Source organism: Radiomyces spectabilis, assembly GCF_025331425.1.
Source record: "Radiomyces spectabilis strain NRRL 2753 chromosome Unknown BYT42scaffold_16, whole genome shotgun sequence".
Taxonomy (NCBI): Eukaryota; Fungi; Mucoromycota; class Mucoromycetes; order Mucorales; family Radiomycetaceae; genus Radiomyces; species Radiomyces spectabilis.
The window spans coordinates 634,859-656,263 of NW_026251941.1; the positions used below are offsets into that span (position 1 = coordinate 634,859).

At 44.1% G+C, this 21,405-nt stretch overlaps 7 protein-coding genes across 7 annotated transcripts; 3 read left to right on the forward strand and 4 right to left on the reverse strand.

Annotated features, from left to right (window-relative positions):
• The first annotated feature begins 761 nt into the window (after nucleotides 1-761).
• BYT42DRAFT_523012 (VTC domain-containing protein) lies at nucleotides 762-3,590 on the forward strand. Its single transcript, XM_051565299.1, has 2 exons — nucleotides 762-3,260; nucleotides 3,340-3,590. The coding sequence occupies exons 1-2, from the start codon at nucleotides 943-945 to the stop codon at nucleotides 3,449-3,451; spliced, it is 2,430 nt and encodes an 809-aa protein (XP_051418951.1). The 5' UTR covers nucleotides 762-942; the 3' UTR covers nucleotides 3,452-3,590.
• On the reverse strand, nucleotides 3,591-5,470 carry BYT42DRAFT_588010 (chitinase). Its single transcript, XM_051570229.1, has 5 exons — nucleotides 5,094-5,470; nucleotides 4,916-5,030; nucleotides 4,816-4,852; nucleotides 4,513-4,749; nucleotides 3,591-4,433 (listed from the first exon to the last, which is right to left on the reverse strand). Exons 1-5 carry the CDS (start codon nucleotides 5,150-5,152, stop codon nucleotides 3,667-3,669), a joined length of 1,215 nt encoding a protein of 404 aa, XP_051418952.1. The 5' UTR covers nucleotides 5,153-5,470; the 3' UTR covers nucleotides 3,591-3,666.
• Nucleotides 5,471-9,075: 3,605 nt separating this feature from the next.
• Nucleotides 9,076-12,390, reverse strand: BYT42DRAFT_144350 (glycosyltransferase family 20-domain-containing protein). Its single transcript, XM_051562259.1, has 8 exons — nucleotides 11,763-12,390; nucleotides 11,537-11,677; nucleotides 11,352-11,477; nucleotides 11,222-11,274; nucleotides 10,831-11,142; nucleotides 10,357-10,761; nucleotides 10,113-10,292; nucleotides 9,076-10,036 (listed from the first exon to the last, which is right to left on the reverse strand). The coding sequence occupies exons 1-8, from the start codon at nucleotides 12,157-12,159 to the stop codon at nucleotides 9,314-9,316; spliced, it is 2,337 nt and encodes a 778-aa protein (XP_051418953.1). The 5' UTR covers nucleotides 12,160-12,390; the 3' UTR covers nucleotides 9,076-9,313.
• Nucleotides 12,391-13,157: 767 nt separating this feature from the next.
• On the reverse strand, nucleotides 13,158-14,190 carry BYT42DRAFT_588017 (ubiquitin-related domain-containing protein). The gene has a single exon (XM_051570230.1). The coding sequence runs from the start codon at nucleotides 13,967-13,969 to the stop codon at nucleotides 13,451-13,453; it is 519 nt and encodes a 172-aa protein (XP_051418954.1). The 5' UTR covers nucleotides 13,970-14,190; the 3' UTR covers nucleotides 13,158-13,450.
• A 1,640-nt stretch (nucleotides 14,191-15,830) lies between these two features.
• Nucleotides 15,831-16,582, reverse strand: BYT42DRAFT_588019 (60S ribosomal protein L28-B). Its single transcript, XM_051570231.1, has 2 exons — nucleotides 16,213-16,582; nucleotides 15,831-16,144 (listed from the first exon to the last, which is right to left on the reverse strand). Exons 1-2 carry the CDS (start codon nucleotides 16,496-16,498, stop codon nucleotides 16,125-16,127), a joined length of 306 nt encoding a protein of 101 aa, XP_051418955.1. The 5' UTR covers nucleotides 16,499-16,582; the 3' UTR covers nucleotides 15,831-16,124.
• Nucleotides 16,583-17,413: 831 nt separating this feature from the next.
• On the forward strand, nucleotides 17,414-19,380 carry BYT42DRAFT_588022 (WD40-repeat-containing domain protein). The gene is made up of 4 exons (XM_051570232.1): nucleotides 17,414-17,595; nucleotides 17,670-17,947; nucleotides 18,053-19,017; nucleotides 19,089-19,380. Exons 1-4 carry the CDS (start codon nucleotides 17,506-17,508, stop codon nucleotides 19,301-19,303), a joined length of 1,548 nt encoding a protein of 515 aa, XP_051418956.1. The 5' UTR covers nucleotides 17,414-17,505; the 3' UTR covers nucleotides 19,304-19,380.
• A 142-nt stretch (nucleotides 19,381-19,522) lies between these two features.
• BYT42DRAFT_588027 (ClpP/crotonase-like domain-containing protein) lies at nucleotides 19,523-21,124 on the forward strand. The gene is made up of 9 exons (XM_051570233.1): nucleotides 19,523-19,678; nucleotides 19,759-19,865; nucleotides 19,941-20,017; nucleotides 20,087-20,233; nucleotides 20,336-20,439; nucleotides 20,502-20,572; nucleotides 20,645-20,708; nucleotides 20,776-20,863; nucleotides 20,933-21,124. The coding sequence occupies exons 1-9, from the start codon at nucleotides 19,569-19,571 to the stop codon at nucleotides 20,993-20,995; spliced, it is 831 nt and encodes a 276-aa protein (XP_051418957.1). The 5' UTR covers nucleotides 19,523-19,568; the 3' UTR covers nucleotides 20,996-21,124.
• Nucleotides 21,125-21,405: the final 281 nt, after the last annotated feature.

Below are 21,405 nucleotides of genomic sequence, written 5' to 3' on the forward strand. Positions count from 1 at the left end.
TTTTTTTTTTCAATAAACAGAAAAAAAAATCAGATTTATTTTTAGCAGAAGGTGGTTTTCGATGGAACGATCACCATTGTTGCAGTTGAATCATCGTCATTGCGAGAAGTAATTTAACATATAACCGTTCCACTGGAAACAAATGAAAAAGATGGGTTTGGTCCCGTTTAGCCTTTGGTCGTTTCGGCAGCGGACCCTTTGTCTCCTCCCCTCCCCCCCCCCCCTCCCTTTCCCCCATGAAATGACGCGACATAATTTTTTTTTGTCTGAAAAAGCTATACTTGCTTATAATTTACCCGGTTAAAGAGAACCACCTTGGATTTTTCTTTTTTTTTTCTGCCGACGTGTTGACTAAGCAAGTGGTGATTTATGCTTTGTTATCAGTTTTTCGATCGTCGTAGGTACCACAAGCATGTTCCAATCTTGGTCGGTCCTGTCATTGATGGAAAATTTTGCAGGTAAATCATTGCCAACCATGATTAATTTTTTTCATATTACCCATACACATAACCTATCCTACGTGAAACAGCTATTTTTTGTAGTTTGGATAAAAAAGCCATCCGTTAGACATCGGTGCATCGATTTAACCGGCGGAGAGGCAATTGGAATAACCCAAGTAACGAAGCAATACGTAATCTCATGGGTTGAGCGGAACTTTAAATCCATTGACACGACCGATTGGCTGTGTCCTTGTTTCAAAGCCATGGCAAAGCGTAATGAGTTCTACCCTATTCTATTTTTTCTTCATTCCTTTCAATCACAGCTTTTTCGATTGCATATTTTTTTAAAAAGGCGTAGAAGCTGCACAATTGTTTTGCTTCAACGCTTGTTCATCTTTTTGTTTGTTCTTTTTTAATTTCATTACCCTTTTTCGATTTTTGCACTTTTTCCTTACTGGACAATTGGGCTTCCGTTTTCCTGTATTTCATACTCTGATTCGATATGAAATTCGGTAGCCAATTGCAGCAGGAGATCTTCACTCCATGGAGACTCTCGTATGTGCAATACGATGTTTTGAAAAACGAACTAAAGACAAGACAACTCGACCACGAATGGTGCGATCAAGATGAGCGCGATTTCATTCAATTGCTCGAAAACGAACTGAATAAGGTCTATGAATTCATTACGGCCAAACTCGGGGAAGTCGAAGCTCGTATCAGCTACTGTGAACGTACTCTTCAGACCTTTATGAACAATCCCTCCTGGTGCTCGGAACAGAACTGGAATATCATGGACGATGCTCTTACCGAGGTGCTCTTTGATGTCAACGATCTGGCCAAATTTACCCGTCTCAATTACATCGGTTTTCAGAAAATTCTCAAGAAACATGACAAGTGGACTGGACTGAATTTGCAGCATGGTTTCATTCCTCAATTGCGTGCTAAACCTTTGGATAAGCAACGTTTCGATGTGGCCATCGTCTTTATCTCGGCCCTTCACGATATCTGCCGTCTCCGTGGTAAGCCCCGTACTGGTAATGCCGCCGCCGGTGGTGATCAGAACGCTTTCGAACGTGCCACCTCCAAGTACTGGATTCATCCCGACAATGTGACGGAAGTCAAGTCCATTATCATGCTCCACCTGCCTGTTCTCATTTTCAACAAGGACAAGCGCTACGAACCTTCGGATTCCGCCATTTCCAGTGTGTATTTCGATAATGAAGATTTTGATCTGTATACCGGTCGTTTGCAGCGTGATGAAGGTGCCGAAGCGATTCGTTTCCGTTGGTACGGTCCCATGTCTTCCAACAACATTTTCATCGAACGCAAGACTCATCACGCCGCGTGGCTCAATGGTGCTTCCGTCAAGGATCGGTTCCGTCTTGATTTCGACGATGTGCAAAAGTTTATCACAGGTGAATTGACCGCCGATCAGTATGCCGACCGTTTGCGTGCCAAGAACACCGACGAGGAAATCATCAAGGACAATCATTTTATCGCCCAAGGCATTCAAAAGTCGTTCCAAGAAAAGGGTCTTAAGCCGGTGTGCCGTATCTTTTACAACCGTACCGCTTTCCAGTTGCCCGGTGATCAGCGTGTGCGTGTCAGTCTCGATACCGATTTAACATTTATCCGTGAAGACCATTTGGATGGCAAGCAACGTCGCGGTGACAACGAATGGCGTCGTCCCGATGTTGGTATCGATCATCCTTTCAGTTACCTGGACGACTCGGAAGTTCTCCGTTTCCCTTACGCTGTCTTGGAAACCAAATTGCAAACCCATCTTGGTCAACAGCCTCCAGAATGGTTACTGAAGCTTCTTGATTCCCATCTGGTCCATGAAGTCCCTCGGTTCTCCAAGTATCTGCATGGTGCTTCTTACCTCTACCGCGATCGCATTCCTCTGTTGCCTTGGTGGTTGTCCGAGATGGATATCGATATCCGCAAGCCCCGTGCCACTAACTTTGGTTTAACCCGCTCCAAGTCTTTCAAACCGTTGATTGATGGTCAGTATCGTCGTGCTATGGAAGCCGAAGAACGTCGTATTGGTGTGGTGGCCGATGCTGTAGGTACTGCAGCTGCAGCCGCGGCGGTTTCCAACCTTAGCCTTTCCGACACCAAAGAAGGTCAAGAAGGTCAGGATGCCAAAGAGCCCGAAGCGCAACCTGGAAATGCGGCGCCCTCTTCTCTGCAAGAAACGTTAACCAAGTCGTCGACCCTCACGGTGCCTGGCAACGAAAAGACAGCGACTCCCGCACAAAGTCTTTACGCTCAAGGTCCGGATGCCAACAACAGCAAGGTCTCTCAAAGCGCCTCGTTCTGGGACAACACCCCGCATCGCAATCGATCGACGTTGGTACGTGGTGGTGATGCGCCTCGCAACTATGGAACGCCTCCTGCTTCGGCTGGCGCGGCTGGTGCCGTTGGTGAGAAAGGTGGACAACAACAACTGGGGCAACCGGTGGATATGTCACAAGGCGATATTCGATTGGACGTGGGTGACGCTATTGTGACGGCAGAATTGGACGAGAAGAAGCCCAAGAAGGGTTTTTTCGGTGGAGGGGAGGGAATGTACGTGCAAAATCCAAATAATCCCGAGGGTGTGATTCCTTTGAAGAAGATCAAAGTCGAACCAAAGGTTTTTTTTGCAAACGAACGTACATTCATTAGTTGGCTCCAATTCTGTGCTTTGCTTTTAACGGTCGCTCTCTCCCTACTCAACTTTGGCGACTCTGTTTCTCGTATTGCTGGTGGTATATTTATTGGAATCTCGGCGCTGGTGGCGATTTACGCTCTCTATCGTTTTGAGAAACGTGCTTGGTAAGTTTTTTTTTTTTTTTTAATCAGTTGGCCGTTGTCTTTTGTTTATCGCAATATATTAACTCTTATCAATGTTTAGGATGATCAATCGTCGTGTGGTTGGACGTTATGACGATCTGTGGGGTCCGGCTGTTCTCTGTACACTTTTGGTGGGCGCACTTATTGTCAACTTTTACCTAAGATTCCGTTAAAGCATATCACTCGTATATATTTTCATAATCCCTGTTTATTTAATCTTTTTTTTTATATTTTTCTCCTCATTTATTGTATTTTTATTTCCCATCATGGTTGCGTATACTTCAAATAGATCAACTTTTGTCAAATATTTTTTGGATTCTTTATTTTTTGTTATTTATTCTTTATCGTCAACATAACAAGTATGATAAGATGAAAATGTTTTTATTTTTCAAGCCATACCTCGTTTGACATTATCGTATTGGCTTTCTGGGTAGGATAAATGATTTGGCATGGTGTCCAAGTGATGGTTGAATGCGTCATAGACACAATTCAGTAGACTGCGGGGATGGTCGTGGGCTTGATCGGCACTCAACTCCCAGAACATGGCCCCGCCCAAACTGGCTTTTCTAATATAATCACATTTGCCCCGCACAATCTCGGGTGTATCATAGGTAACAAATTCACGCGCCTGAGGATCGTAAGACCAAGAAGCCAACCGTTGCCAGTCGTGATTTTCTGTCGCCCCGGGTTTCGGAAGTGCTTTGTAGTCAAACATGCCCTGTTCCCAAGACCCCTCGGGCAATCCTTGGAAAGAAGCATCCGGTCCGCTAGTATTAGAAAACGCTCGTCCATACAGTGGCAGACCCATCACGATCTTGTGAGGCGGGATCCCCGCAGCAAGATAATCGCTCACAGCTTGATGACCATTCAACGACCCACCATAAAGCGCCGATTGATGGCCGGTTTTACTGTCCCAGGATCCCGCGAAATCGTAAGCCATAAGGTAAAATAGATCCACATACGGCTCCATTTGTTGCAGCCTCAAGGTTCGGTAATGGCTTGGTCCGCAAGGCACAGCCACGGTTAATAACAGGCGAGGTTGATCTGTTTGTTGTAGTCGTTGCTGATACCGATCCAGTGCTATTCGTAGTTCGTACAAAAGATGAACATAGAAAAACGCATCTTTGTCGTCCTTTGGATATTCCCAATCGATATCTATCAGAACAAAAAAGGTCCGTACCCGCCCGTTGAGAAAAAGAGGTCACTGCAAAGATGCATCACATTCTCCGCTTACCAAGACCGTCGAGTCCGAGATCATTCAGGTGTTTAATGGCGGTATCTATAAATCGTGCTCTTTTCTGTGGATCGGAAGCCACTGCCGAGAAATTGGTCGACCATGTCCATCCGCCAATGCTGAGCGTTACTTTGAGATGGCGGTGTTTCTGCTTTAACAAATACAACTGCTTGAAATTGCCGTAGAGATTATTTCCTTGCTCATTCCAACTGTCGGCTTGATGATTGATGGTTTGTTCTGTTCAAGAGTCATGAGATTTACAAAGCGAACTTTCAATGTGACCAACAATTCATTGGTATCTACCTGGAGGAAAATGCTTGTCTTTGTCTGCCCACACATCCTAAACATGATGGATAAGAAAACAAACTGACAAGCCAGAATCACTTATAAAAGAATACTGTACCCCAAGCACCACGGTGCCGTCCTCTTGCAGATTAGCAAAAGCATAGAGAATGTGTGTAAGTTTATGCGCACTGGCAGCGACATCAATGACATTGTAATTGCGAGCATAGATACTCCTGTGGGATAGAGGTGAGTCTCAAGGCGTCCTTTTTAGGTAATGAAACTGTTTTTCATGTTACCAGTTGGTGAAATAACCGGCAATGACAGGTCCGTTGGTGGCGGGTGGTGGCGGCTGCATGGATATGTACTTTTTACAGAAAGGAATAATAGCCAACGTCGGGTTCTCAAAGTTCTCATTCTTCTACACGCTATTCTTGGCACGCCGAGCTCCACACAAATGAAGGATGTCAAGCTAAAAACGAGTTTGCATAGTCGCGTAAAGTGTAAAATACTCAAAGAAATTTTTTATTATCATACTCCCAAGCAGCCATGTTCCATTCAAGCAACACCAGCTATCCCTGCATCTTGAGGGATGGCTGCCAGAAAAGACCACAGACCATCATCGACCCTAAAACATCGGATATTTATGCCGGCTCAGTTCGTACTGTTTATTTCAAAAGTCACCGTAGGAATTTGAAAATTACAAAGGAAAATCGCAATTATGATATAGACAAAAAAAGAGAAAATGACAATACAAGAAAAAGACATAAAAGAGCATAAACATCAAATGATGAGAGCAAATCAAACATAGACAAATAAAAGAAATGGTTGAAATGATTAATTCGCGAGTTGGAAAATGATCAGATTAAGGAGAGAAGAAGATATAAAGAAAACAAGAGTCGTCAGTAAAATTATATCTAGGGACAGACAAGCAACGTGGACAATGGAAAAAAAAAAGAAAGAAACTTCGTGACGGGGGCCACCAGCAAAAGACATCTTCAGCAGGACGGGACCAGATAGAAAGGAAGGGTGCCTGCAACCCCGTAGTGATTAGGTGCCCAATAGGTGCCGCTTGCCGTAATAGAGAAAGAAGGCGGTCAAACGTCGTATTAAATACTCTTTGTTATACCTTTATTTATTCACAGATTATCGAGTATCTCATCTATAAATTTTGGAGTTGTTCGGATGGCCTTTTATTATTATGGACGCTGTCCATCGAAACGTCGATTTGTATTTTGGAAAGTAGAAATTTTGAAATTCCTGCGGTGACTTTTGAACATTTCGTACACAGTGAGCTCTTTTGAAAAGATACGACACCAAATAGTCTGTTGTTCGACAATTCATTTCGATACTCGAAATGTCATAATGAATTCGCCTTCAATAAACCCCTTACCATCATCAAATGGTCACTTGGTTCTTATCTATCTCCTTCTTTATCTGGTTTACAGTATTCCATGTATGTGACCGATCCATAGGAAAACAGCAGAATAAAGTAAGTATTTTTGTGCGTAAATGCACAAGCCATTTTTTTAGTGGTGCCTTTCTCGATGACCAATGGCTTGAGCGGGGAAAAAGAAACATCATTGGTGATCTTCGCGGCACATATTGGACCCAATTCTGAACAGCGACCATGTATCAGTGGACATCATTTTAACCGAATTGTGTAACTCCGCCCTTTCTTCGGTTGGGTGCTGCGCAATCAATTCAAAAACAACGGCGTGCAAGGAACTCGATCACAACTTACTCTCTTCACTCTGTAAATTTATTGTACAACCGATGCTGCCAAGGTTCCTTGCTCCAAACTCGCGATCAAGTGTGCTGCGGACTATGTCTCTTAAACCGCTGTTAACTCGTCAGCACCCGCGATCGCTTGCTATACCTCGTTCATCGGTGGCTCGATCTTATACCTCGAAGCAACGTAAGCCCGAAACAGGTGCAAAAGAAAACAGTGAACAGTCGTCAAAGGGCCCCGAAGGATTTTTTGGTAAACGGTCGTCCGGTGATCAATCGCAATCCAACAAATCAGCATCCAAAGGCAGCAAGCCACCGGAGATGCCTCCCAATCTGGGAGTGGCGGTGCTCTCGTCCGCCGTTGGTGGTTACGTGCTGTGGAAAATGACATCCCCCACCGACAATGCACGTGAATTGACATGGCAAGGATTTCAATCCATGCTATTGGATAAGGGACTGGTCGATCGCTTGGAAGTCATCAACAACAAACGAGTGCGTGTCTATGTCCGCCCTGAAGCTAGTTCTTTGGGCGTATCCAACGGTAGCATGTTTGTTTTCAGCATCGGTTCGGTCGAAAGTTTCGAACGGAAATTGGAGCAAGCACAGAATGAATTGGGTATCCCATCCAACGAACGTGTCCCCGTAGCGTATCATGACGAAGTCAGTGTCCTTGGTACTCTGCTCCAGTTTGCTCCCACTCTGCTGTTGATTGGTGTCATCTACTACATGAGTAAACGGGGGCCCGGTGGAGGAGGCCAAGGCATTTTCGGTATCGGAAAGAGCAAGGCGAAAATGTTCAATCAAGAGACCCAAGTTAAAGTGAAATTCAAGAACGTGGCGGGCGCCGATGAAGCCAAGGAGGAAATCATGGAATTTGTCAAGTTTTTGAAAGATCCCGCCGCCTACGAACGTCTAGGTGCCACCATTCCCAAGGGAGCTATTCTGTCTGGTAAGTTTGGTTTTTTTTTCTCGTATTTGAAAACAAACAACAAGAGACTGACGAGTCGACCTTTTTTAGGTCCTCCTGGTACGGGTAAAACCTTGTTAGCCAAGGCCACGGCCGGTGAAGCCGGTGTGCCTTTCCTGAGTGTGTCTGGTTCCGAGTTTGTGGAAATGTTTGTGGGTGTGGGTCCTTCCCGTGTGCGTGATTTGTTCGCGACGGCCAAGAAGAATGCGCCCTGTATCATTTTCATTGATGAAATTGATGCGATTGGTAAAGCCCGTGGCAAAGGCGGACAGATGGGCGGTAACGATGAACGTGAAAGCACACTGAATCAGCTGTTGGTGGAAATGGACGGCTTTGGTTCCAGCGAACATGTAGTGGTCCTGGCCGGTACCAATCGTCCGGATGTCCTTGATCCAGCACTGCTACGTCCTGGTCGATTCGATCGTCACGTTGCTATTGATCGACCGGATATTGGTGGTCGCGCTCAGATCTTCAAGGTCCACTTGAAACCGATCAAGACCAACGAAAACGTTGAACAGTTGTCTCGCAAGTTGGCCGCACTGACTCCCGGTTTCTCAGGTGCCGATATTCACAATGTATGCAACGAAGCTGCGTTGATTGCTGCTCGTCATCACAAGGATGAAGTGACCGAAGTTGACTTTGAGCAAGCCATTGAACGTGTGATTGCTGGTTTGGAAAAGAAGTCTCGATTGCTGTCACCCGAGGAAAAGAAGACGGTCGCTTATCACGAGGCCGGCCATGCCGTTGCAGGATGGTTCCTTCAATATGCCGATCCTTTATTGAAAGTATCCATCATTCCCCGTGGCGTTGCCGCTCTAGGTTATGCTCAGTATCTCCCCAAGGATCAGTATCTGTACTCGACGAAACAATTGCTGGATCGCATGTGCATGACGTTGGGTGGACGTGTTTCGGAGCAAATCTTCTTCGATACCATCACCACGGGTGCACAGGATGATTTGCAAAAAGTAACCAAGATTGCCTACGCGCAGGTGTCCACTTACGGCATGAATCCTCGAGTAGGCCCTCTGTCTTTCCACGATCCTTCCCAGGAACAGCAGTTCCAAAAGCCGTTCTCCGAGCAGACCGGTGCTCTGATTGATGATGAAGCACGTAAAATGGTGGTCGATGCGTATAACCGTACTTTGGATCTGTTAACCAAACACAAGGATGATATTGAAAAGGTGGCTCAGTTGTTGCTGAAAAAGGAAGTCATCACTCGTGAAGATATGGAAAACTTGTTGGGCAAACGACCTTTTGTCGAGACCACCGTGTATGATGAATATGTTCGCAAACCTCAGGTGAGTGCTATTAATTATCGCGTCGCTTTTTGTTTCAGTCAAAATTAACCAATGGATGGCTTTCATGTAGACTTCTTCACCACCGCCTTTCCCTGAAGACACCGCGCCTCCCAAGGGCAACAGCGTCGAATAATCAGTTGTAAAAAAATGTATTATTTACTCCCTTTTTTTATATAGACATTTCATATCTTTGTTCTCTGTGCGTGTATCCAATGATTAGATTTTTCTTGTATGATGATGAAAATACTATAAATAACCTTTTCAAACACTGCTTGATCTGGATCATCATGGCTACTAGAACTCGGCACTTTTGAATTGATATTATACAATATACAAAATGGATATCCTCTTATTGGGTCATGTTGAGTCCGGTCATAGTAGAAGGAATACAAGGGAAACAGTACAAAAAAGAAAATGATATATAGAAATATAAGGTGGTGCTGCATGGATAGAAATGATATAAAACATGTGGAGAAATAATGCGGTTATGATCATGGATACAATTTTTTTTTTTTTTTTTGGTTCACGAGGATTGCGAGGATTGACTTGCCATGGCCGCCATGGCACCAATCACGTCTTGCACATGCGGCAAGTGCCACAAGGCCGATGTTTTCTTATCGTCGGCGCCTACCATGACGGAAAAGTTCTCGACGTCAGATCGTTTCAGGATTCTAAACATGTCTTCGTCGGTCTTGTCGTCACCGCAGCACATGCCAAAGTCAAAAGTTTGGCTTGCGAGTAGATGTTTGACAATCTCGCCCTTATTGATTGAGGTGGGACGGACTTCGAGGTTCTTTTTGCCTACCAGGACTTCGACGGGAAGTTTGGACAAAATGGCATTTTCCAGGTGATTTTGACACTCTTTGGCTTGGAAAGCTCCGTACACGGGATCGGCCAAGCGGTAATGCCATGTAAGCGCGCATCGTTTATGTTCGATAAAACTGCCGGTGGTGCGTTCGGTATAATAAGTAAAAATTTCGAGGATATCGTTTTTCCAGCTCATGTCAAAATGTTCGGCTAAATTGATCCACTTGTTGGTCCGCGGATGTTTCATGAAACTGCCGTGCTCAGCGCTCAACCCGAGATTCTCAATATGGCCCAGCCACTGATCCAAAGCATACTCGTCACGACCGGAAATGACCCATACTTCATTCCTTGGATCGTTGCACAAGGCCTGAAGCGCTTCCAGCATATCTTTGGGTGGTACCGCTGCTCCCGGTGTTTTGCGGATGGGAGTCAACGTTCCCTGTAAAGAAGAAAGCAAAAAGCATAAGCATGCACGAAAATTGTTGCAGGGATGGCAAAGGAAAATTGGGACGTACGTCATAATCAAAACAGAGCAGTCGCTTCTTGGCAAATTTGTATCGGGAAACAAGATAATCAATGTTCAGGAGAGGTGTATAGCTGCTCTGCTCCGAGAGTGTGCAAGCATGATGAAGCATCTTGACAAAAGAGTGGGCCCAGAAGGAAGCGGTGTTTGACTTTACATGATCCAATAATTGCTACATTTTTCATAGTTAGCATGGTGATCCCAAGGGTCGATCATAAAAAATTTAAAAAATTTACCGAGTGGCGAACGAGCTTTTCCTCTTCGGACATGATCAAGGCATCATTGATGGCTTTTGCGAGGCTTGCATAATCCCAAGGATTGACCATCAAGGCTGAACTCATGGATCCGGCGGTGCCGGTCAACTCTGACAAGATCAAGGGTCCGTGATTTTCCTGCTGACACATCACATATTCTAAACTGGTAGTATTCATGCCATCGCGCATCGATGTGATCACAGCCGCGTCAGCGATGGACAAAAGCGCATAATATTCATCGGCTTGAATGTGATGATGATAATGATGAACAGGCGTAAACTCGAGCGAACCGTAAGTGCCATTGATGTGGGCGACCATTTCCGATACTTTGTTTTCCAACTTGCTTGATTCGGCGGTGGTGGAATCGGTCACTTGGATCAAGACCACCTGCAAAAGAAAAAGCAGTAAGATGATCATGGTTCTTTAATCTCCGCCGTATAGTGAAGCAGGTTTTACCTTGTTTGCCCATTCTGGATAATCGATGAGAAACTTTTCAAAGGCGGCGAGTTTTTGAAGGACACCTTTGACAAGATCCAGTTTGTCCCGACCGACAAGGATCTTTTTCCCCGTGTACATTTCAGCAATGGCGCGTATTTTGGGCAACACGTTGGGGTTTTGTCGTTTGGCGTCTACCGCGTCTACGTCGATTCCAATGGGAAAAGTGCCGACTTGGCAGAAATGACCATCACAGTCTACTCCGTCAGGGGTCGATTCAAAACCAAGAACGCGAGTACAAGTGGAAATAAAGTGTCGCGAGTTGGCATATGTCTATATGATCCAAACCATACTGTGATTAGGATCTCCCCATTCTGCCTCAAAAAAAGTAGCCGCGTGCTTTAGTTTTTACCTGGAATCCCACCAAATTGGCACCAAGCATGCCTTTGAGAATTTCTTGCCGTTCTTTGAAAAAGAGTTGCCAACAAAGGGTATAAATTAGGATTCCATGTCGACTGGTACAAGACGTCGGTTACACTTACTGGGCAGGCATCGAAAGATTTCGGAACTAGGGAACGGCGCATGGACAAAGAGACCAATACGGGCTCGAGGAAGACGCGCACGTAACATGGCCGGGACAAGCAGCAAATGATAATCGTGAACCCAAACTAGACCGATTATCATTAGACAAAAAAGTGCTACACTGCTGAATAAAAAAAGGACTCACTGGTATCGCCGTCTCTGTAGTGTTCAATAACAAGATCTGCATATTTCTGATTCACTGTAACGTAAGCGTCCCACTGTCGACGTTCCAAACGACCGTCCGTGGCATTGTTCCAAATGATATAGTTGAACAAGGGCCAGAGCACTAAGAATTGGTTCATCAGTAAAAAAAAAAAAAATCAAAAAAAAGGGCAGCAATTTTGTGGGGAATGTTTTAATGAAATAATTACTTGTTTTACAGTAGCCATCATAGTGACCGGCCACGCTTTCGCTGTCAAGGAAAAGAGGAATACAATGATGACTCCTACGGAGGTCGTCTTCGAGGGATTTCTTTTCATGGTCGGTTAATTTGTCAATGAGCATGTCGGAAGCGGATGAGTTGCCGTAGTTGGAGGTCCTACGATAAATCTGGCCGGTCCATCCGAATCGAAGGGTTTCCCATTCGTCGTTCAGGGATTCCATGCCGGCATACATGGCAGCGTGACCTTGTCGTGGTGTGAGGATCCATCGATCGTCTCCGTGGTGAACCACATAGGGGATTTGATGCGTGACATGCAATACGCGGCCTTCAGCTGCCATATCGAGCGGCAGAAGGGGTAAAAATTGAAAAGATTCTTCTTTTGTCATACGATTCAACGAGTCTGAAAAAAAAAGAGCAAAAGCCCGTGAATTCGCTAAGTTCCCCCCTTTTTTTTTGATGGATGAGCAAGCTTAATCAATGCCCTGATTCTTTTTCCCACTTTCAAAAAACGAAAAAGCCACTTGTTGGATTTAATAAAGACAGCGGCGTTTGTTTAACCGAAGACCCACTCCGTTCTTCTTTTTTATCAAAGGTTCACAAATTGGTATGTTTCACACATGGGTATATTATGATTTTTCATTACAGTCTTATGTAGCTACTGTGTAGCAATGTCGAACCCGTATCTGTCCCTATACCAGTTTCTAAGAGGTATGGGGTCTATAAAGAGTTTCAATTTGCTCTCGGTTTCTTAATAGTGATTATAAAATCAACCTCTCGGCTGGCAAGAAAAAAGCACCAATGAGCAATCTTCTTTGGCCGGGAAACCATTCAGTAAAAAGAAAAAAAAAATTACTCACCGCCCGTCAACTCAAAAGTTTTAATCAAGTGTCGGTAAATGAAAAATAAAACTATGACAACACCCGCGCAAAAAGACACCAAAAAAAACCGTTTGAGATTGGCGGCGATTCAATTGATTACTGGGCAAAAATCACCCAATGGGAGAGTTCCAATCTTTTTCCCTAATGGCCTTTTTCACGCCACACACTCTTATTCGACAAGAAATTTCGATCCAATGGCAGAAAATATAATCGACCTTCAGCGGAAGCACGTTACCCCTGAGAAAGGAAAAGAAAAAAAAATGGAACCACTTCCCATCTTGCTTCGAGTGCAGTCGAATAAGACGATATATTCGAGTGACGAAGCCCGCATCATTCAATATACAAATGGTGTCAACGTGACTGAGTCCGCATGTCGACTACTCTATGTGAACGCCCCATGATGTAAGCGCAACTGAACTTTATGGGAACTTTGTCAATTACCCCAAGTAGACGAAAACTACGCACACTAGACTAGCAAAACCAACCAAACCAAAAAGTCCTATTTCTTTTTTTTCCATAATAAAAAGTCTTTAATCCATGATTTATGCAGAATGTTCAAATAAGAAGGAAAAAAGCTCATCGAGGAGAAAGGATAGGAATAATAATGAAAAAAAAAAGACATATTGAAAGAGGGGTTTTCTTTTTTTTTTTTAATGGGCTTAAGGGGAGAGCGAGAATAAGAGCAAGATTACAAAAATACAAGATATATTTTATCTTTCAATAATGAATGGAAAGAAAAAAGTGGAAAGGGAGGGATAAAGAGATCAATAAAGTCTAAAATAGTAAAATGTTGTACACATCATACTTTGCTTGCGACACACCGCTCGCTCAGCAGCTTCATGCTATTTCGTTCGTGGGCCATTTGTTTGCAACTCGTTAGATTGACACACGCATGCGCCTCCGGCAGTCGATGACGAGCACAGAACCTGGATTGGCAATACCGACAATCCCCAATAATATTCACCGACTTATCGTGACAGCTTCCAAATGCACACCGCTTCTTCTTGGTACCGCTACTGGATGAACCTGACACGTCACCGGTCGCTGACGAAGACGAGGAGGACGATGATGCAAGGGATGACTCAACAGCTCCGCCACGCAAGCGCAGCACCAAATGCAGCGTTGACTCCTTTTGAATATTGTAATCCGACAACGTACGGCCATCTTCCAGCTGCTTGCCTGCGAAGATCAATCGTTGCTGATCCGGTGGGATACCTTCTTTATCTTGAATCTTTTGCTTGACGTTATCGATAGAATCCGATGACTCCACTTCCAGTGTGATGGTCTTGCCCGTCAGTGTCTTGACAAAAATCTGCATACCACCACGCAAACGGAGCACCAAATGAAGCGTTGATTCTTTTTGGATATTGTAATCTGACAGCGTTCGTCCGTCTTCCAACTGCTTGCCAGCAAAGATCAGACGTTGCTGATCCGGTGGAATTCCTTCCTTATCTTGAATCTTTTGCTTGACATTGTCGATGGAGTCGGACGATTCCACTTCAAGAGTGATGGTCTTGCCAGTAAGGGTCTTGACAAAAATTTGCATGTTTGTTATTTCAGATAAGAAAAGGAAGAGAGGATATAGAGATAGATAGATAGATAGAGAAAAATAAAAAGGAAATGTATGATGAAAGGGGCAACACTGCGGTCGACATTTATATATTGTACGGATATCACGTGGTGAAACCAATGATATGAGGGCGTTCAGAAACATATTGCCAGCTCCGCCAAGCCTTTGGCCTCCCTGACACACACCAATGACACGGCGCCATCCGTTTCTTGGAACGGAACTTGACCCGATGAGCCATTTTTGTCCATTGCTTTCCATGCTTTTCTTCTTTACACTCATTGGTCGTTGACCCCAGTTCAACCAAGCCCATTGGGGTTTATCTAATGAAATCGATTAATAACCTATCGTTTTTTTTTTACATCGCTTCTTGTACTCCATTTTGACGAAATACAATTCGCCACACCACCGGATCATTCAGGATCCTTATATCATGTCGCATGATATGTAAATTATGTACCACGAATGGCAACTCAACTTCCATAAACAGCTTCTGAGATTACCGCGCATCACTCACCGTCGCATTCTTTGTCTCGGCACTTAACTACCATCTGCTGTTTTATAGAATTTTGCCGCAAACAGTAATTCCGAAATGGTCTTTGTAAATATTCAATATACTCTGGACATTATTGACTTGTATTCTTTGTTCTTCTATGCTGGTCTCTTGCCACCTATACAGCTTCATAACTCCAACCATCCCCCCTTTTTCCTCCTACCAAAGACGGTTGGAGGATACGTCATATACTGGTAATGATTGGTTCCTGGAAAAACAATTTTTTCAGCTGAACTCCGATTGGTCACTCGAGGACGAAGATCGACAACCACCTATTGTCCGGTTGTGCAGCAAGTCTAATTTTATCTCAATCATTCTAACACTCGATGCATCCCATTGATTGGTAATCTGAAGCTGCAGAATAAATTTATCCTGATTGGCAGCTTCATCATCGGTTTGGGCGTTGATCAATGAAAAGCGCCGCAAAACGTCACTTAGGCTGTCTAGCAAGACATGTTTGAAAAATTGCAGAGATTGATTACTGTGTGTATGACGAGAAAACGCTGCACCAGTCGTAGAAAGCTCTGGTAGAAAATATGCTTTTATGACATGCATGTGTTACAACGGCAACGTCATGCTTCACATTGGCAGGGCCAATCGTCAATAGCACCGTCCATATAACTTACACTGCAGGACAGTCGCTCCTTTTGAACATGCTGCAAGGACATGATGTTGAATCATGATGTAATCCGAGTAATGCAATAAAAAGGCTACTTTCATCTAGTCTAGTTTAGATGATAACTTTTTTATGCATTCATCAGTTGTGAGAATTTTATCGCGTATTTGTTAGAACCATGCCTTCTCAAGCTGGATTAAGCTTCTATTGTATCCGACAGTTCCCAATGGCCATATCCATCTTGAGGAATAACAGTTCTTTAGATAACTGAACTGCCACTTTTTTCCTTCTCCTGATATCATGTGATGATATTCTCAGGAAATTTTGCAGTTGATGTGCCACCAACTAATGACATGGGCTTCCAAGGTGGGGCTTATACGAGAATTCGTGAATATTGTCGTTGGTGAACTGTCAATTGCCCTATTAAGCTAATACACTGCAGACTGCGTCAAGCCTTTTTCAGGAATGGCACGCATCATCCCATTACTTGATTACAGCAAGTAAATTCCATGCCAAGATACTCGCAACGACCGTGAGAGATCTTTCAAAATGGAACACACTATTTCAAAAGTGCCCAAATTGCGTGTGAATATTTTTTTAGCGAGAAAATGCTATCCACACCATACACAGGAACTCCATTGTAGTCCTTCATTGCGACTTTACAGCATTCAGCAAGTGCTTTATAATGAAGCATTTATTTTTAATTTGAACATCCGAGTGACCATTGGGCGAATAGCTTAAGCAATGAGTTCGACAACTATCAAGATTGAGAAATTAAAGTTAATTTTATATTCTTCTTTCAAATCGACAATTTGTTATACATACCACCACCGGCGGCCTTGATCTTTTCTTCGGCACGACGAGAGACGTAGCGGGTGCGGACAATGACGGGCTGGCTAACGGAACCCTTGGCCAAGACCTTGCCGTAACCGTTCTGGAGAGCGTCAATGACGGGGACCTTTTCGGTGTTCTTGTACTTTTCACGAACACCTTCACCGGCCAAAGACCAGATCTGGTCGAGATTGATCACGGGGCGCCAGGTCTGGTTCTTCTTCAAGTGGAAGTGACGCATACCGACCTTACCGAAGTAACCGGGATGGTACTTATCCATGTTGATGCGGTGATGGTGCTGACCACCAGCAAGACCACGACCACCAGGATGCTTTCTGTGCTTGCCAACACGACCGTGACCGGCGGAGACGTGTCCACGCTTCTTTCTGTTGTGGTGAAGTCTGGTAGGCTATTCAAACAGAAAAAAAAAAAACCTCCAATTTAGAAATCTTGTTGAATCGTCGAATTGTCCGGTGTGGCAAGCGAGTGGATTGAAAGAATGCTCAGCACTTTTTTGCAATGCAATAAAATGTCGATTCCACAGTGAATGTCCACTGTAGATGGATCATCGAGTTCGACGGTAAGGAATCGTTACAGCTGTCTTCGAAATATAAGGTAGGATGGAGCATCTGGACAATGGCATTCTGCATCCATCGATATTCATCCACTACCGTCTCCTCCATTTGATCCATCTTCTTCTCTCTCAACACCATCGCCCCACCACCTCAAAAACTATAGGATGGCTACTCACCATTTCGGTAAAGAGAAGGATCTGCCTCAATCACTGTCGTCCGTCCAATGTGGTGGTCTGCCGGTTTCGGACTATGGAGCAAATGCAGTTTGGAGACATTTCTCCGGACTAATTCGGACATTCATGGAAGTGGCATGTGACTGTCCGGGAAGAACATTAGCCCACAGATCCCCCTATTCCGCACACCACCGTATCACCGGGCCGGCGACAAGAGATTGCAACGCTCTGATAAAAAATGCACAACTGTGCAGAAAGAATCTCTAACAATAAAAGTGACGCTCAACAATCGTATTACAGCCGGGAATCCCTTTTGATGGTATATATTAAGCGACCACTTGGGTTCAAAGCGGATCCACGGCCACATCATCCACGAAGTAAAAATAGTCACGAAACAGTCATTTATGAGGCGTGCCAATTACATTTCGGGAAAAGTGGCTTAGCATATGTTTGTGAATTTTTCTCTATTCGTGTCGATTTGAAGCTCTCCAAAAAGACCTGACCCATTTTTTTACCCAACTTGTGTATATAAAAATAGAATGGGCGATTATCAAAAGATCGTGGTCAAGAAGAATCCCAAGGTAGCTTCTCGTAAAAACCCGGAAACCAGGTACTGGCGTCGGTTCAAGGTAAGCGCTTTATTTGTTCACGCTTTTTTTGCTTGCCATGATCTGGTTCACTTAACGTTTTTATGCTTTCTTAGTCTCCCATCTTGATCAAAGAATATGCCAGCATTCCCTCCATTTATTTCTCGCCTGTGGCACCCTATGATTTTGCAGTGACCTCTTCGACTCGTGTACAGATCTATTCCTCAAAGACTCATCAACCGAAAAAGACCATTTCTCGATTCAAAGATATTGCTTACTCGGCTAGTTTTCGTCACGATGGCAAACTCGTAGTTGCAGGCGATGCCACCGGTTTAGTCCAAGTCTTTGATGTTAATTCAAGAGCCATTCTCAGAACTTTCCGCGAACACACCATGTAAGCCGAAGTTGGTTCTTTTTCTTTCTACTTGGTGCCCTCCGCACCATGTTGGATCGCGATCGGATGAAATCGTTAACTTTATACTTTTTTTTTTCTTCGTAGGCCTGTGCATGTGACTCGATTTTCCAAGAATAATGTAAATGTCCTGTCGGCTTCGGATGATCGAACGGTGCGTGTGTGGGATATACCAACCGAAGCCAGCGTCAATGTGTTTGAGGATCACGAGGATTACGTTCGAACCGGGCTGGTCAGCGACGAGAATCCCAATTTAGTGATGACGGGTTCGTACGATCAGACCGTCAAATTATGGGATATGAGACAGAACGGTTGTGTGATGACGATGAATCACGGTGCGCCGGTGGAATCGATCTTGATGTATCCTGGTGGAGGGGCCGTGGTGTCGGCGGGCGGACCTACCTTGAAAGTGTGGGATTTACTAGGTGGTGGACGATGCATGCATGCTATTTCCAACCATCAAAAGACGATTACCAGTTTATGCTTCGATGGTTCGTCGTCACGACTGGTGACGGGTTCATTGGATCATCATGTCAAGGTCTACAACGTGGAAGATTACAAGGTGGTGCACAGCGTCAAGTACCCTGCACCTGTACTGAGTGTAGCTCTGTCACCGGACGATTCCCATCTTGTCGTTGGTATGGCCAACGGCTTATTATCCATTCGTCAGCGACAAATCAAATCGGCCGAAGTCGCGGCCAAAAAGCAAAAAGACGAGCGTCTCCGCACGGGCGCCTACAAATACTTCACACAGACACGGCAAGACGATTTCGTGGTGGAAAGAGAGCGAACCAAGCGTCTGCGTAAATACGATCAGTTCCTTAAAAAGTTCCAGTACGGTAATGCGTTGGATGAAGTATTACGAGAGGGAGTTCACGAGCCTGCGGTGGTAGCCGCCTTGTTACTGGAATTGATCCATCGCGACGGTTTAAAGACCGCCATTACCGGTCGAGACGACGTGTCATTAGAACCCCTGGTGCGCTTCTTGATCAAACATATCCATCATCCTCGATACACCAATTTGGTGATCGATGTTACCGATGCCCTGATTGGTAAGTTGACTATTTTGTTAACGGGCTGTCTTACCAAGCCTTTTTTTGACGTTTTGGAAACTGTTTTCTAGACATTTATTCTCCTGTGTTTGGTCAATCTCCAATTATGGATGATTTGTTGAAACGACTATTATTCAAGGTCAAGCAAGAAGTTGCTTTCCAAAAAGAATTAGCTCAAACTGTGGCCAGTCTGGATATGTTATTTGCTAGATCCGGAGCAAGTAGTAGCGCCAGTTTGATCCACACAGCACCTTCATCCACCGTAGCATCTCCTCGTCTTCATTAATTAAGCAAGATCACCATCATTCCAACACGATTTGCATTGATAAAAAAATAATAAAATGTCCCGGAAAGAAAAAAAAGAAGGAAAACGTGTCTGATTTTTTTCGCATCATCGGTTGTGCATGACTCAGCCAAATTCATTGCTTTTGCGCTTTTTGGGGCCTGATGTGAAAGATGAAAAGGCGGAATTTCAATCAATTCAGTGGTAAGTTAATTTCCATGACAAAGACAGATTGTTGAACGAGGCGCCCTTTTCTTCCCCATTCACCATGACCCCTTCTAATTATCAGTACGAGAATCTTAAAGTCGACATTTCTCCCAATGGCGTAGCTCACGTCCAACTTTATCGTCCCAAGCGCCTTAATGCCTTTAATGACAAGTATGCCTATTATTATTCCTTTTTTTTTCGCTGCCTGAACACTCATTCTTACAAGTCATTGGATGGAAAAAAAAAAAAAGACTCTTTGCAGATATTCATTCGGTATTTGACACATTGTCCGCGGATCCCAATGTAACAGCAGTCGTAGTATCCGGATCCGGACGCATGTTCTCGGCTGGTCTTGATCGTAGGTATCATTTCTGCCATGCATAAAAATCTAGCTTTTGAGCTAATTCATTTTCGTTTTTTTTTTTTTCGGCAGTCAAAGAAGGGGGTTTCAAATTCGGCGAGGCTGTGGATACTGCGCGACAAGTTTATGCTACTCGCGCACACATCAAGGTTCGTTGAATCGAATGGGAAGACCATCGCGCATTGTATATCTCAATTGAACTACGGGGCGCGGCTTAGACTTATCAAGATGCTTTAACTGCCGTTGAAAAATGTTCCCGGCCAGTCATTGCAGCTATTCATAATGGCTGTTTCGGTGCAGGCGTTGATTTAATTACTGCTTGCGATATTCGTTACGCCAGCAAGGACGCTTTCTTTTGCGTCAAGGTAAATTAGACGGAGCTACAAATAATCAAGCGCATATTTTTTTTGTTCTTTTGCTGATCATTTCTACCCCATTCGGGGTTTTTGGCGCTTTGTCTTTAAAAGGAAGTCGACGTTGGCTTGGCGGCGGATGTTGGCTCACTGCAACGGTTGCCCAAGATCATTGGCAACAACAGCTTGGTGCGTGAACTTTGCTTCACTGGTAGAAAGTAATTACTTTAATATTCGATTACAAGGGACGAGTCAAGAATGTTAATGGGTTTCTTTGTAGCATCTATGCCGACGAAGCCTTGCAGTGTGGTTTAGTGAATCGTGTCCTGGATAACTATGAGAAATTAATCGGTATGTGTTGTTCAACACCGTGGGAAATTTCCATAAATGACAAGTAGAAAAAATCTGATCTTGTACGCTCAGAAAAAGCATTGGAGACCGCCAATATCATTGCTTCCAAATCGCCGGTGGCTGTTGTAGGTACCAAGTAAGTTGATGATATTCCCACCAACTGTCCTGTGACTTGGATTGGTTGATAAGTGTTTGATGTCTAGACACTTGTTGAATTATTCTCGAGACCATTCGGTGGCGGAAGGCTTGGAGTATACCGTTGCTTGGAATGCCGGCATGTTGATCACAGAGGTAACGTATCTGCCAGATCGTCTTCTTTCTCATTTTGTGGATGAACTTTTTACATTGATTCTTTTCTAGGATATTCCAAAATCCGTGGAAGCCTTTGTGACCAAAAACCCTCCCAAATACTCTAAGCTTTAATGTTTCGCAGCAGGCGCGGCTTTTACAGATATTTATACTTATACCGTTTGAATAAACCTGAAATCATAAAAAAAGAACATATTATTGGTGGCGCTTCGTGCAAAAAAGTCTTTTTTGGAGTTTGACATTCAATGATAGTATTTCCTTGATTCTCACAGATTGGCGCCAACTTTTAGGCACGGGTCGCTGCATAGTGGGTGGATACACTAGAAACCTGCTTCTAGAGTCCGACGCTTATTAATATGACCTACGACTGCGCATATATTTTTGATTCAAGCTCGATCGTTTTTTCTTTATATGCTTGCCACCGCAAGAAAACTAGCTCTTTTATATGTTTTCATTGTTTATCAGTGTGAGTTGTTAAAATATTATTCGTGATGGGGAGAAGATTGAACAAAAAAGGTCCACCC

Bases quoted from the DNA above. Each gene is read 5' to 3' on its own strand.
- BYT42DRAFT_523012 (XM_051565299.1), top strand. From the start codon at position 943: ATGAAATTCGGTAGCCAATTGCAGCAGGAGATCTTCACTCCATGGAGA. The intron at 3,261-3,339 runs GTAAGTTTTTTT...ATCAATGTTTAG, and splicing joins CGTTTTGAGAAACGTGCTTG to GATGATCAATCGTCGTGTGG.
- BYT42DRAFT_588019 (XM_051570231.1), bottom strand. From the start codon at position 16,498: ATGGATAAGTACCATCCCGGTTACTTCGGTAAGGTCGGTATGCGTCAC. The intron at 16,145-16,212 runs GTATGTATAACA...CAATCTTGATAG, and splicing joins GATCAAGGCCGCCGGTGGTG to TTGTCGAACTCATTGCTTAA.
- BYT42DRAFT_144350 (XM_051562259.1), bottom strand. From the start codon at position 12,159: ATGACAAAAGAAGAATCTTTTCAATTTTTACCCCTTCTGCCGCTCGAT. The intron at 11,678-11,762 runs GTAATTATTTCA...ACCAATTCTTAG, and splicing joins TGATGGCTACTGTAAAACAA to TGCTCTGGCCCTTGTTCAAC. The intron at 10,293-10,356 runs GTAAATTTTTTA...TGAAAAATGTAG, and splicing joins AAAAGCTCGTTCGCCACTCG to CAATTATTGGATCATGTAAA.
- BYT42DRAFT_588010 (XM_051570229.1), bottom strand. From the start codon at position 5,152: ATGCAGCCGCCACCACCCGCCACCAACGGACCTGTCATTGCCGGTTAT. The intron at 5,031-5,093 runs GTAACATGAAAA...TCTATCCCACAG, and splicing joins GCCGGTTATTTCACCAACTG to GAGTATCTATGCTCGCAATT. The intron at 4,853-4,915 runs GTACAGTATTCT...CATCATGTTTAG, and splicing joins ACGGCACCGTGGTGCTTGGG to GATGTGTGGGCAGACAAAGA.
- BYT42DRAFT_588027 (XM_051570233.1), top strand. From the start codon at position 19,569: ATGACCCCTTCTAATTATCAGTACGAGAATCTTAAAGTCGACATTTCT. The intron at 20,018-20,086 runs GTTCGTTGAATC...GGCGCGGCTTAG, and splicing joins CTACTCGCGCACACATCAAG to ACTTATCAAGATGCTTTAAC. The intron at 20,709-20,775 runs GTAAGTTGATGA...TTTGATGTCTAG, and splicing joins GTGGCTGTTGTAGGTACCAA to ACACTTGTTGAATTATTCTC.
- BYT42DRAFT_588022 (XM_051570232.1), top strand. From the start codon at position 17,506: ATGGGCGATTATCAAAAGATCGTGGTCAAGAAGAATCCCAAGGTAGCT. The intron at 17,948-18,052 runs GTAAGCCGAAGT...TTTTCTTCGTAG, and splicing joins ACTTTCCGCGAACACACCAT to GCCTGTGCATGTGACTCGAT. The intron at 19,018-19,088 runs GTAAGTTGACTA...ACTGTTTTCTAG, and splicing joins TGTTACCGATGCCCTGATTG to ACATTTATTCTCCTGTGTTT.
- BYT42DRAFT_588017 (XM_051570230.1), bottom strand. From the start codon at position 13,969: ATGCAGATTTTTGTCAAGACACTGACGGGCAAGACCATCACACTGGAA.